The following is a 13,857-nucleotide window of genomic DNA, read 5'->3' as shown; positions in this document are numbered from 1 at the left end:
ATATATATATATATATATATAAACTTTTGTTATACTTACATATAATTTTAATATAAGTGCTTTTAAAGCAAATATTTTCTAAATGTTTTAAAATTTTTTACAAGTTATTATTATTTTTTTTACATTTTTATATAATTTTTTATAACTTTAATATAACTATTTCTAAACTTTCTTTTATAATATTTTAAAAACGTTTCATAGATTTTGTATGACAATTTAATACTTTTTTTATAGTTTTTTTAAAATAATTTCGTTAAATACTAGTTTAAACCGTTGTATTAAAAAATAAAAAAATATATAAACTTCTAATTAAAAAGTATAAAAAGTTGTAATAATCTTAAAAGATTTACATTATATAGTTTTTGTGTTTTTTTATTTACTACGTAATATTTTCTTTTTATTTTTTTAAAAGACTTTTCATACTTATTAATATATATTTAATTTTAATTTTAGATATTATTTACTTTAAAAATATTACATATGCTTAAAAATAAAAGAAAAAAATAGGAGGCAATATAAAATAGTTCACAAAAAATATTTATTAATTAAAAAGTAGAGTTTAGAATTGATCAATAATTAATTAATATTTATGATAGTAAGTTTTTACTAAAAATAAATTAGTAGAAAATTGATTTGTCAAAATCAAAAAACTATAAATAGGATAAATAATCAATCATTATGGATAATTTACAAATAATGTTTGAAAAAATAATTCAAACAAATATGAAATATAAAATCGCAATTACAAGTGGAAAAAATGACTTATTAGGATATTTAACTTTTTGTTTTGTTCACATTTAGGCAAAAAATTTTGTACACATTTAACCATTTGACTTTTTAAATGTGTTTACATATTATAGTTGTTACCTGCTACAAGTTAAATGGTAAAATTAAATGATAATATGTTAACAAGTTAAATGGTCATATGTATATAAAAAAGAGTTGCAAAAAATTGAACAAGACGAAAATATAATTACCATCACAAGTTTTTAGGCAACTATAGGCTATATAATGCTGAAATAATGAGTCTATAATGTGTATGGGGCCCTCATTGGTGATGGATCCAAGTCGGAAGTTAACCGGGATCTATCATATATTAAAAAACATACAAATTATAAAATTCAAAAATTTTGGGGTATTTTTAGATTTTTTCAGCAAAACAAATGTCAAAAGGGACTTCTCTTAGAAATGGCCACCCTCACAACCTCTTAGTTGTTAAAACTTTTTTAACAAATATATATGAAATATAATTAATTTATAATATGATAAACTTAATAGAATACAAAAAATTTCTAAAATAAAAATAATGCAATAAATGAAAATTTGATAATATATTACAAAAATAAATAAAAATATGCTTGGATTCATCATGTGGATTCATCTTAGATGCTTTAAACCTGCAACCTAGATGTAACATCCCAAAAATCAAGGTGAAATTTGTATTTTTCAAAAACAACCCAATATCATACTTGTTTACAAAACATAGTTTCCAAAGTATAAAATCACAAATAAGAGTATCCTAAAATCGAATCCTACAAAACTAAAGGATGTGTGAGATCAAGCCTTCGTCTTGCCCCGATCATCTGAAATACCTGAAACATAAAACTTAAATTGTACGCCAAAGCTTAGTGAGTTCCTTCAAAGTACCACACACAATCAAACAAATATACATATTGCATGCTGGGTTCATTACCTCCCAGTTGGATTACCCTGGCCCACAACCTCCCGGTTGGATTGCCATACATATTGCATATTGGTTCCATAACCTCCCGGTTAGATTACCCTGGCCCATAACCCTCCCGATTGGATTGCCCCGGGTTTGTTGGCTTACAACACAAAGTCGCACAACCTCATCCTAACCATAATATGTTGACATATGTAACAAATAATCATATAACCAACAAATAGATAACCATACAGATCTAACAAATCACTAAAACATAGCAACATCCTAAAACAAGATACATAATCTACATGGGCTGACATTGGTGCCTTCGACCCCCCAAGTACATTGAGGAAACTCACCTCACAATCTGAAAAGATAGCAGAAAAAAAATGCTACTCTAAATGTCAACTCTACATGTCACCTATACAACAAAAGGTGACTTAAACTCAAACTACAACTCAAAATACCCTTAGGTCAAACTTGGTCAAAATTAAAAAAAGTCAACTCCAGACTGAGTACGTGCTGCGTACTCAGCATGTACGCATGGCATACTCATTCATCTAAAAATAGGGCCTTTATGGAGTACACGATGCGTACTCAGAAGTACGCCCAACGTACTCGGCTAAACTCTAATCCTTCATGTTAAGTGCTTAATCCCTAACGTCCTTTTGTCTAAAACTCAATTCGAGTCCCAAATAACATTCTAAGTCATAAAGTTTCCAACTTTATGACTTTGCATGGCTATAAAGTGTCCAAATCTTAAACCTAAACATCTCACAATGTTCTAAGCCACATAATACATGCATGAAGGAAAGTAAAGGGTCAAGATCCCATATTTATAACTCTAAACACCCCAATACGTCCAAAAGTACAACTCATTTGGTATAGCAGTCTATACTTACATAGGCCAAGAATATGGGACTAAAAGCACATAACTTTTAAAACTAGCAAGATCTAGAGAAATAATCATCAAGTTCAAAACTTTATACCTTATGGGGGTTGCCCAAGAAGTGTAAAAGTTAGATCTACAAAGCTTAGAGCTCCTTCCTTGCTTTCCAATGGCTTCCTACTTTCAAGAGTGGACACTAAACACCAAAATGAGCTAAAAACTCCACAAATGGAGATTAGGGTTTGTTAGGGATGAAAAGAGGGGTGGAGGCTGGTGAATGAAGGGGTCTCAATGAGATAATGATGCTCAAATATTTCCAACCATAAAAGTTAGGGTTTGGGCATCATCCACGTATGCCCGGTGTACATAAGTGTACGCTCAACGTACCCACAAAATGCTTGCTTTCCACTTAAGTGACCAAGGGACCGATTTGCAACAAATTTCATATATAAGGGTTAAAAAAATATAAATTACTTGGATAATGAATGTTACACCAAATCCACCTTATAAATTCATCATGACCCACACTTTGGACACAGAATTTCAATTCAGATTTGGAATTTTCACAAATGGATCCACTTTGGATTCAAATACGGATCCATTTCATCTTGCATCAATTAATAAAATTAATAACTAGAAGGAATAGAGTGATAAGATAGAGGTAAGCATTTTGACTTTTGGATAGGATCGAACCGGGAACCGGACCTAGACCAACCTCAACAGGTTTGGTCCAAATACTCATCCCTTCAATCGTAATAAATGAACTAACTTTCGGTAGGCTTTTAAGAATATATCATATGCACCTAAAGTTGTATCGGTCCAACAGGTACAAGAACCAGAAAATCCGGACCTAGATCAGCCTCAACCGGTCCGGTCAAAGGTCAAATAATTTCTGTCAAACTGGTCCGGTCCAAGACCCGATCATGTTCGATTCGATATGGTTCGCTCCAAATGCTCACCCTATGAGAGGGTGCTTTTCCGCCGCAAGGGGAATCTAATTGCAGGGCTTTTAATGGGCAAGGTGACGTTCTCACACCCACCGCAGTGCCATGCCGCACCCGCTGTAGGGTACGGTGGAACCACACCAGTTGGTCTTATTGTGCACAACTTGGGAACTTGGGAATATGAATACAAAAAGGCAAGTAATATGGACACTAGCATTTTTTTTTGATAATTAAAGAGTTAAACTTTTTTGAACGTTGATATTATTAAACTATCAAAATACTTTGCAAGCAAAATATAATTGTACTGGGAGTCATGTAAGATTATATTAATAGTTGGATTCAAAGTTTATATATTAAGTTTGCGTTTATTTCTATGTTTCAAACTTTATATAACTTTTGAAAACATAGGTAGAGATGCACTTTTCGGTTTTAAACTTATAACCACTTCAATTTGGTACAATCTTTTGGTCCAATTTTAAGATCATGATCTTGTAAAATTAAAAACAATCGATCTAGACAATCTTGATTTAACATGGGTCAAAAACAAAAACCAGACTTAGAAACAAATTAAGAAAAAAAAAACTTACTAATACCTAATTTTGATCGACCATAAGGACAGTTGTGTAATTTACAGTAAACTCAAGTTATACCAAGACCGAGTTTACCCGACTCAACCCCGGTTACACCTATGGGCGCCGTACGCACCACGTGCCGTTTAGATAATGACCGTCGTATCCGAAACCGGTTCAATCAGCTTGGCAGGCTCGTCGAACGTTCTTTCACCAATTTGATTACGCAAATTTCAGGTAAATTAATAAACAAGATCAAGCAAGTAGGAATTGTTCGTATCTTACGTCAAATTGTACTACAACCCTTGATTGTTTCTTCTTCAATTCATTTACTTCACATGTTGAATCAATTTTCATTTGACGATCGTTTACAAATTATATTGTTTGTTTGATATTTCTAGGGTTTTCTTACTTTTGATCGGGTTAGAAGTTGTTAAATGACCGGCGAATTAGAGCTAGAAGCTAGGGGTTTGGAAAACCCTAGCGATTCAGATCCTCTGCTTCCGAGTCACCAACGCGCTGATTCTGAATCACCGTCGTTGTCTCCATCGCCACCGCCAGCCGCCGCGAGTTCTATTGAGGTAAAAGATGAAGATGTTGAAGAAGGTTCGATAGCTACCTGTCGTATTTGCCTTGAGTGCGATGGAGAGGAAGGTGAATGCTTTTAGCTTTACTAGTAGCAATCTGAGAACTTTCGTTTTGTTTATTTCGTTTCAGTAATCATTAATTAATCAAAATACATGGTGTTCTATGCTTCTTTACTGATCATATTTGTGTTATTTCGTTCAAAATTTTGTGGTCTGCATATCATTTGGAAATTTTGAAGTAACAAGTATACATATCCACATTATTTCTTCAATCTTCATATGAAATTGTTTCCTTAAGCTTAATTCTTTTGTGTTTCTGTAGATGATGATCTGATATCTCCATGCATGTGCAAAGGCACCCAACAGTTTGTCCATCGTTCATGCCTTGATCATTGGAGATCTGTCAAGGTGAGGAAGACCACTAGTTGTTTATACTGTTTAATAAAGAATAAAAATCTTTCTATTTTTTCATATATTAACACACTGTTGTTAACATGTTATGTTACTCTCAACAGGAAGGTTTTGCCTTTTCACATTGCACAACTTGCAAAGCCCAGTTTCATCTTCTAGTTGTTGAGTTAGAAGAAAACTCATGGCGCAAAATAAAGTTCAGACTATTTGTTGCCAGAGATATGTGCCTTGTGTTTTTAGCTGTACAAACAGTTAAGTCTTTCTAGCTTCAATTACAGTTTTTAAATTTGGGTACAAAAATTCTAATTCTTGACATTGCCTATAACAAACATATCAATGAAAGTTGCAATTTCTGAGTAATTCAAATGCTGCAATAAACAGGTGATTGGAATGATGGGAGGTCTAGCATATATTGCTGATAAAGATGGGTCATTCAGAGATTCATTTAATGACAGTTGGGATCGTATATTGTCAAGGCATCCTATACCATTCTACTATTGTATAGGTTAGTTTTCCCCTTTTTAATATCAAAAGGATAAATTTTTTGAATATCAATGTGATGTGATTTATGTTTATTGTTTTCATAACAGGGGTACTTGTCTTCTTTGTGTTGCTTGGTTTTTTTGGGATCATACTACACTGTTCATCTTTAAATAATGATCCAAGAATGGCTGGGTGTCAAAACTGTTGTTATGGATGGGGGATATTGGATTGTTTTCCTGCATCAATGGAAGCTTGTTTTGCTCTTGTTATTGTTTTTGTGGTTATTTTTGCCATTCTTGGTATTGCCTATGGCTTTCTTGCTGCCACCATGGCTATTCAAAGGATTTGGCAGAGACATTATCACATCCTCACCAAAAGAGAACTTACACAGGTATTATATATATATATATATATATATATATATATATATATATATATATATATATATATATATATATATATACACACACACATGTATTTTCATCATTTTATTGATTTAGCCATTTAAGTGTTGTTTTTATGATTTGGTAGGAGTATGTAGTGGAGGATCTTCATGGGTGCTACACCCCTGCGAAACTAGAACCAGAGCATATAGAGCGCTTAAAGATGTTAAAGCTTTTGTAATACAAAGTTGTGTAGCTCATATGAAAGAACGAATATGAATACTTCAATTTGTGTAACATACTCACATTTTGTTGATTTAATTGGGCAAAAAAAACAACTTTCATAGTTTATGGTATGTTTGACTGAAGAAAATGTGGCAAAAAATGTAAATTTTTTTTGTCGTCTTGATATGGAAAGTGATAAAAACATGAATAGTGCTTCAAGTGTGTATATATATATATATATATATATATATATATATATATATATATATATATATATATATATATATATATATATATATACACTTTTATATTTTCATTTCTTTGGTTTTTAACATTTGCCAAAGTAGAAAAACAAGGCAATAATGGTGTCATCTTAAGTTTTCACCATCTACCTCTTGACAATCATCACCAACAAAAACCAAATGATCTCCGTCTCGAATCAGCTCGATTTCATCAATTTCTGCCCTGTCTTTATTCAAAACTTTCAATGGCATGAAACCGAATTTTTTAACACCAATATCAAGTAAACCCTCGAAGCTTTGTGGTAAAAGCACAAGCTTCCCTTGAACATCCCCTTTTTCAGGACAACTAACGATCACTCGTCTAGGGCTTTCTTTTACAGTTTGTGTCTTCGTTGAACTCAACACCAAGTTGATATTGTTGTCTTGTGGATTTGCCATAATCCCAAAAAGAGAATTATGAAAGGTATACCCCCTCCGTCTTTGCCTAGGTTGACTCACATTACCCTCATCCTTGTTGTTCTCGGATTGTGACTGAGACTGAGATTGGGATACAGGTCTGATCAAAGAAGGATCAGATTTAAACCGTCCGATAAACTGAACGTGTCGTGACTCGGCTCTTTGAAAGGGCATGAGAGATGTGGTTTTGGTCAACTGAGAGTAGTCGTCGGTTGACTTAACCGATAAGAAAAACTTTTTTATCTCAAGGTGGCCTTGTTGGTCTGCTAAGTCTCGTGGGGTCCACCCATGGTCGTCTGGCTTATCGACATCGGCTCCTTGTATTAACAAAAACTTGACCATTTCAATGTTGCCTTCACAAACCGCCACGTGGAGGGCGGTTGAACCGTTGGATTTGGGAAGCGTGATGTCTCCTCCAAGACTAATGATTTTTTTAAGGATATCGAGTTTGTTTTGTTCGGCGGCTATGCAGGCAAACTGTCCGATGTCGCCGGATACTAGAGTGCCATTGTTGTCTTTTAGGATTCCGGTGACTGGTTCATGGTTGTTCAGTATGGATTCCCACATTGGAACATTACCTTCTGAATCTGGATAAGTCAAAAGAGAGAGAGAGATATATAAGATTGGATGATAGTGACATGGAAACAGATACCGAAACAGTTGACTTGCTATTTTCAACCGTTTGTAACGAATTGAAAACATCATTATTGATCAGAAAACGTGACAGATGATGTCTTAGATAGTAAGACTTCGATTTGTTTTATAAAAATAAAGTATTTTTAAATTCTATGATCATGATGACAAATATTTAAAGAAGATACGCATGCGTGGCTAAAGAGAGATTAATTATTTAGGAAATTTCGTCAACCTTTTATGCTATCCATTTTTTTTTTGGTAGAAATTAATAAGGTTATATCTTTCTTTTGCATCAATAATCATACATCTTAATAATCTATTATTTACAACACTTATTCAAATCGATATTATAATTTGTTGTTGAATTAATAAATAAGTGTGAAAACCATTAATCAGATTATTGTTCAAAACAGTTTAGACAATACAAAGTAAACATTGTTGAAATTTTAATTATTGTCTAAACTAATTCAATAAATAAAGCTAAACAATATAATAATGTAATAATACATACTATAGATGACCTAATAACTAACTTCTAGTCACAAAAACAAAAGCAACGACTTTTGCAATTGAGGTTGAAAACATCCCCTTCCTTTAAATATTTTTATAAGGAGAAAAAAACGTCAATAATGGTAGTAATAATTCATAGTATCAATAATTCAAAGAATTTGACCAACAAGTTGTTGTATTTTAGGAAAACAAGTGAATCTGACTTCATAAATTAATTGCAACAATAAAAGTGGCAAGACTCAAAAGGCATGCAATAATTTACTTGGTTTTAAGTCAAAGGAGCGATATATAATGTGACAAAACATGCAATTTTTTTCTACTTAGAAAATAAAAAAATAAAAAAATAATAAAAAATTACCTCTGCTATTGGGATCCGCTCCATACTCTAGCAGTAGAAGTACACAATTGACATTTCCTTTAGATGCCGCTATGTGCTGGAAATTAAATATAAATAAATAAATAATTTCCATAAATAGATAAATCAATAAATAAATAATTCAACAAACCAAGGCAGTTCTTCCATTGTTGTCAGATTCATTAGGATCAAGGCCTCTCTTCAACAATTTTAATAGTAAATGTTCATCTCCTCTAAGTGTAGCAAAACATAGACTCAAAGGCAAATCCATCCTCCCACGTGCCAACATGTTCTCTGTCTCCATTAAAACTTCCTCCATAACCGGATCATCCATATCTTTTAAATGCTGCAACATTAACAAAAAGATTGATTTGTCAGAATTCAGTACAACCTGTTATGTTCTGTCCTGTTAACAGAATAAAATAAAACCTTGAGGAGATTGTTCATGATGATGGTGCCGTCGCCAACGTTTGATTGAATGATGTGTAAAAATGTAGTGCGGTTTAACCGGAGTAACTGGCTTAACCGTTTTGTGCGAACTGTAAAAAGTTGAGGTCTGTAACAAAGGACACCGATTTCACCACAAAGATCACCGGTTTTAGCTTCTCCAACAATCTGAAAGTCATTAATTAGATAATTAACCACTTGATTAATCTTACAATTTTTTCAAAAAAAAAGAAGGTAAAATTCTATTAATATTAAAGAAAAAGGCTTACATGTTCAACTGCATTTTTTGTAACCACCAGTTCCTAAACAAGTGATTATTAACATATGAAAACATTTTTAGAAAGGAGATTAAGTAAAATCGATTTAAGGCCGTGTGAAACTACATTTTCTCTTAGATTTGATTTTTTGGGATTTTTGTTGAAACTATTTGATTGTAAGCGAGATGAAGATTAATGAAACAAGGGTAAAATTGTCATTTTTACAAAGTTGGTTTGGGTGGGTTTAACAAAAAAAAAAATCCCGTTTTAAAACAAAAACCAAATGAAAATGTAGTTCATGATAAATAAAATGAATAAAATTCAAGACTCACTACTGCTCCTGTAACAAGAACATAAAAATCGGTCGGGGCTTCATTTTGCAAAATGACATCTTCCTTTGGTGGAAAATACTCGGCTTTCATCTCCGATACCTTGAGAGAGAGAGAGAAAAAAAATTAAAGGTTTAAAAATGAAAATTGTTAGGAAAAAAATTACAAACAAAACATTATATTTTGTGTTTTTTATTTTTAAATCAACCCGTAAAAGTTTCAAACATTTTTTTTTCCAAATTAACCATTTTTGACTTGCATGACTTTGTTATATTCGGTCAAAATAGTTATTTTTGATGGTCTTATTTGAATAAATAAAGTATAAACACAGAATTTCCTAAAAGATAATGGTTTTTATGCATATAGTAATAGTAATAGTAATAGTAATGAACCCTACCAGTTGAAAAAGCAAGTCATTGGAAACACCACGAAACAAATACGCTTTATCCAAAAGCGAATAAAAAAGAAAATGAGAAATACTCGATCGAATAGCTTTTGGAAGCGAATCAAGGCTCTCTTGTTGTTGAAGCCCCTCTGAATCCGTTCTAAATTTCAAACACAAATGCGCAAGCATCTGATCTTGCAAACGAGAAGGCAACTGGTTTCTTTGTGCAAAACTCGAAGCAGCTTGAATCGTATCTCTCTATTTTTCCAAAACAAAGTTTATAAAATTAATCATTTGATACCTTTATTTTATTTTATTTTATTTTTTTTGTAGTGTGTAAGTAGTTAATATATACTTACGAATTGTCTGGTTTTACTGGTTCCATGGACAACCAAATTGGTCATGTTTCCTATTAAATATGATGTCATTCCGAGGTTGAAAAGCATGTAACATATGACAAATACCATTTCTCTTCTATTTTGGGCATGTAAATCACCATATCCGACAGTGGTCAAAGTTGTGATTGACCAATACATGGATGTCACATATCGGATCCATAAACTCTCCTTTTGAAAACCTTCATTTCCATATCCTATCCATGTTTTTCCTGGATTTGGGTAATGAGCAGCAAGGTAATAGTAAAAACACCCCGCACAATGTACAGCAAAAAGTGTAACCTATATAAAAAGTAGACAATTTTATTTCAATATTATGTTATTTATTTATTTATTATTATTTGTTAATATTAGCCTAAATTTTAATGTGCTATGTCAGAGTGTGACTCAGCTAAGGGTTTACCAAAAGAAGAATTTTTTAATATCAAGATCATAAATTTGAAGATAATCACAAAAAAAAATACTAAAATGATAGGATATATTTAATAAATTGACCATTTTATTTATAATTATAACAAAATGATCACCATCACCTATTTTGCCACACATGGTTTTTGTGAATTGGGAAACTGTCGTGTGAACGATCCCACCCACAGAAAAATGTTAAAAGATTTTTTTTTAAAAAATCTTCAAGAAAAAACAATTTATGGAAAAATAAATTTGTCACTTTGCAAAAAAGTGGCAATTATTTAAGGTTTTTTTTGGAAGGGACCACAAAAAAACAATTATGCCGATCGTAAAATCTAAATTACGCATCAGATTCAATTGGCCATTTTATTAGAAATGTACAAATTAATTATTAGAAATATATTGCGCATCAGATTCAAGTGGACATTTTATTTTATTAGAAATATAAAAGTTAATTTGTTAAATGAACCTGCCATTTTTGTAATTTAACCTACAAATTTCGCCCTTTTAACAAAATACTTACAGCAATAAGCTTGGCACATCGGACCCAGAAATAGTTGAAGTTCCTATCTTTCTCCAATCTATCCCAAGGACAAAAAAGTCAAAACACAAAAACTAAAAAGAAAAGATTTTAATTTTAATTAATTAATAATTAAATTATATCATCCAAGATTCTCATCATTCAAAATTACCTAGCAAACAGAGCACTAACTCTACGAAGTCTCCAGAGTCTACACATATTGAATAGTCCATAGGTTTGAAAAGAATCAGTGGACATCTTTCGAACAAGTTCAGAAGGAATTGTGGAAATCACATCAAATGCCAACCAAGTGCTTGTGTATTTCCATGCAATCTGCTTTCTGTTGTCTACTAGAAGATAGGTGCTTTTATCAAGGTAAGCTAAGAAGAAAGTGAGAATAATATCAATGGCGAAAAACCCATTCACGACATTATCAATGATTGACAGAGGTTTTCTTGGCCTTTTAAGATATCCGAATTCAAATGGAGATGCCCAAGCAGTATAAAGAACCAAAACCACTAGATATGTCTCCCATGCCCTAAAAGGTGAAAATTCGAGTTTAATTTCAGTGTATATAATTGGACACGTGTAAAGTAAATGTGAAATTGTGTAGGAATATAATCAAAGAAATGGAGGAGAAAGAAAGAACAAAAATGTTATAACTTGGAATTGGTCAGATTTTAGATTTGTAGAGTATTCAAGTTTTTATGTCGTATTCATCAGATTCTGCTTCCTGAATTCAAAAGGAGTCAACTATTCTATAGAAAGTCAATTAGCTGAACAACATATATCAAATTCATCCAATCGGAGCAAAATTTTCATTCAAAAAGTAATAAAAAATCCAATTGGAGACATGCATATGGAGTATTAACAGGGTGATGTATTGTATATTGTATATGTTTTAATAAATAAAAGGTGTATTCCTCGAGGACTAAATTAATTACTTAAATATGCAGCATGATTGAAGCAACATTAAGAGTGATCACAGAAATCAATAAGCTAAGCTGTTATGATTATGCACACACAGACTTATACAGAATAATAGCTTAACTCAAGTAAACCTGTAACAGCGATTCGTAAGGGGATATGGCGAAATTGGTAGGTTTAATCAGTATTATAACTTAATCCGCACAAACATACAGATCATGGACACTATAACAGATGAATATGTTGTAGTAATCGAAGAGATTCCAGTGAACCTGTAACGGCGATCGTAAGGAGAGATGATGAAATTTCGAAGCTTAACACGGCGGTTGCTGCGAGCACCGAGTGAAGGCAAGATTGCGGTGGTGAGACTGTATTGACTGCCGTCTCTAGACATCTGTTCTAGTTCTTTAGCGCCACCGCACATTGAAACCCTAAAACCACCGGTTGTGGCGTGATTATCATAGATTTCCGCCATTTTTAGCTGGATTTCAATCTCCTTTGCGTTCTCTCTGCGTGCCTAACTGCCTCTATATAAACAAACATCATATGTGTTCATGTTGTGGGTCCACTTTAATTGTTTTTTAAGTTTTTTTCTACTTTTTTTTTTTTCTTGTTTATCTAACATTAATTTTCACTTGCTGACTCTTGGAACGTTGTCTAATTTTTACTAGTAAGCCCATTTACGTAACTATTAGGGAACACGGCGTGAACCTCGGTTAGCTCGACATAAACCTAAGCCAACTTGGTAAACACCGCATCGATCCTTCGGTTTGCCAAGCTCGGCTCGGTAATTCGGCTAGCTTTCATCCAGGAGAGAGGTTGTATTGGGTTATGAAATGTGAACGTTAAAGAGGAGTATATTGCCGGTTTTTTTTTTTTTTTTTTTTTTTTTTTTTTTTTTTTTTTTAAATTCAAAAAATCCCCCATTTTACCTTATATAAATATGACAATTTCTCATATTTTATCCCACTTCATCATCTTTCTATTATCATTCAAACAATTCAAGTTTTTTGAAAAAAATGGTTTCATCTTCCAACCCAAAAGCTCAAAAAAATATTAAACGAAACACTCAAAACTCAAACGTCTCACATTCTTCATCAACTTTCATTCAAAATCAACACGAGCGGCCTATTTATTCTCCACCAAATCCACATTTTGGTGGTGCTTACTACCCATTTCAAGCCCAAAATCAACCCCAATACCAAAATCAAGCACAATACCAAAATCAATTCAATTTCAAAACCAAGCACAATTTCAAAGACAACTCCAGTTTCAAAACCAACCACAATTGAACTTCTCATCCCTAATGATGCATGAGTTCAATCCATTTGATGATCTTACCGACTCCCCAATGAACCACCAAACCGAATTTCAAACTGAAGCGGAACCCGAAGTCTTCCTGGAAACGGAATCTGAGCCGGAAGAGAATCCACTACAACCAAAAAAAGTAGAAGGACGCCTCCAAAGCAATGGACATCCGCCAAAAAAAGACGTTAGCGCGTGCTTGGGTGGATGTTTTTGAAGATCCGGTGGTCAGAAACGACCAAGATTGTCCAACTTTCTTCCGAAAAATCACGCGCCGGTTTCTCAATGAGATGAAACTTGATGATTACCAGGAAAAAGACCAAATTCATTCAAAGTGGTGAAATGTTAACAAAGTGGTGACGGAGCTCAACGGGTTGTTTTCGAGTGTAAAATGATAATGAAGAAGTGGTGCAAACGACGAAACCGTTTTGCAAAAATCTCTTGACATGTATCGGGAACAAAAAAGGGTGTCATTCAAATTTTTACATGTTTGGAACATTGTAAAATTATCAAAAAAATGGTAGGATG

General features: G+C 32.8%; 2 protein-coding genes across 3 annotated transcripts; one reads left to right on the top strand and one right to left on the bottom strand.

The window, feature by feature from the left end:
- Positions 1–4,167: 4,167 nt before the first annotated feature.
- On the top strand, positions 4,168–6,283 carry LOC145053719 (uncharacterized). 2 transcript variants are annotated; one of them, XM_079001810.1, is made up of 7 exons: positions 4,168–4,305; positions 4,470–4,722; positions 4,978–5,063; positions 5,171–5,317; positions 5,448–5,571; positions 5,657–5,940; positions 6,081–6,283. In XM_079001810.1, exons 2-7 carry the CDS (start codon positions 4,506–4,508, stop codon positions 6,171–6,173), a joined length of 951 nt encoding a protein of 316 aa, XP_078857936.1. In that variant the 5' UTR covers positions 4,168–4,305; positions 4,470–4,505; the 3' UTR covers positions 6,174–6,283. The 2 variants fall into 2 exon arrangements, with proteins under 2 accessions (XP_078857936.1, XP_078857937.1); XM_079001811.1 differs by having other exon boundaries at positions 4,265–4,361.
- Positions 6,284–6,460: 177 nt separating this feature from the next.
- Positions 6,461–12,535, bottom strand: LOC145053718 (potassium channel AKT1-like). The gene is made up of 11 exons (XM_079001809.1): positions 12,297–12,535; positions 11,270–11,635; positions 11,101–11,158; positions 10,134–10,451; positions 9,787–10,032; positions 9,393–9,491; positions 9,073–9,105; positions 8,786–8,971; positions 8,508–8,702; positions 8,360–8,435; positions 6,461–7,442 (listed from the first exon to the last, which is right to left on the bottom strand). The coding sequence occupies exons 1-11, from the start codon at positions 12,497–12,499 to the stop codon at positions 6,526–6,528; spliced, it is 2,697 nt and encodes an 898-aa protein (XP_078857935.1). The 5' UTR covers positions 12,500–12,535; the 3' UTR covers positions 6,461–6,525.
- Positions 12,536–13,857: the final 1,322 nt, after the last annotated feature.

The sequence above is a fragment of the Lactuca serriola genome, chromosome 5 (genome assembly GCF_051521515.1).
Source record: "Lactuca serriola cultivar US96UC23 chromosome 5, Lser_US96UC23_V15, whole genome shotgun sequence".
Lineage (NCBI taxonomy): Eukaryota > Viridiplantae > Streptophyta > Magnoliopsida > Asterales > Asteraceae > Lactuca > Lactuca serriola.
This window is presented reverse-complemented; position numbering and strand designations above follow the sequence as displayed.

Bases quoted from the DNA above. Each gene is read 5' to 3' on its own strand.
- LOC145053719 (XM_079001810.1), top strand. From the start codon at position 4,506: ATGACCGGCGAATTAGAGCTAGAAGCTAGGGGTTTGGAAAACCCTAGC. The intron at 4,723-4,977 runs GTGAATGCTTTT...GTGTTTCTGTAG, and splicing joins TGAGTGCGATGGAGAGGAAG to ATGATGATCTGATATCTCCA. The intron at 5,941-6,080 runs GTATTATATATA...ATGATTTGGTAG, and splicing joins CCAAAAGAGAACTTACACAG to GAGTATGTAGTGGAGGATCT.
- LOC145053718 (XM_079001809.1), bottom strand. From the start codon at position 12,499: ATGGCGGAAATCTATGATAATCACGCCACAACCGGTGGTTTTAGGGTT. The intron at 11,636-12,296 runs GTTCACTGGAAT...TTCACCTTTTAG, and splicing joins CCTTACGATCGCCGTTACAG to GGCATGGGAGACATATCTAG. The intron at 10,033-10,133 runs GTAAGTATATAT...TTGGAAAAATAG, and splicing joins CCAGTAAAACCAGACAATTC to AGAGATACGATTCAAGCTGC.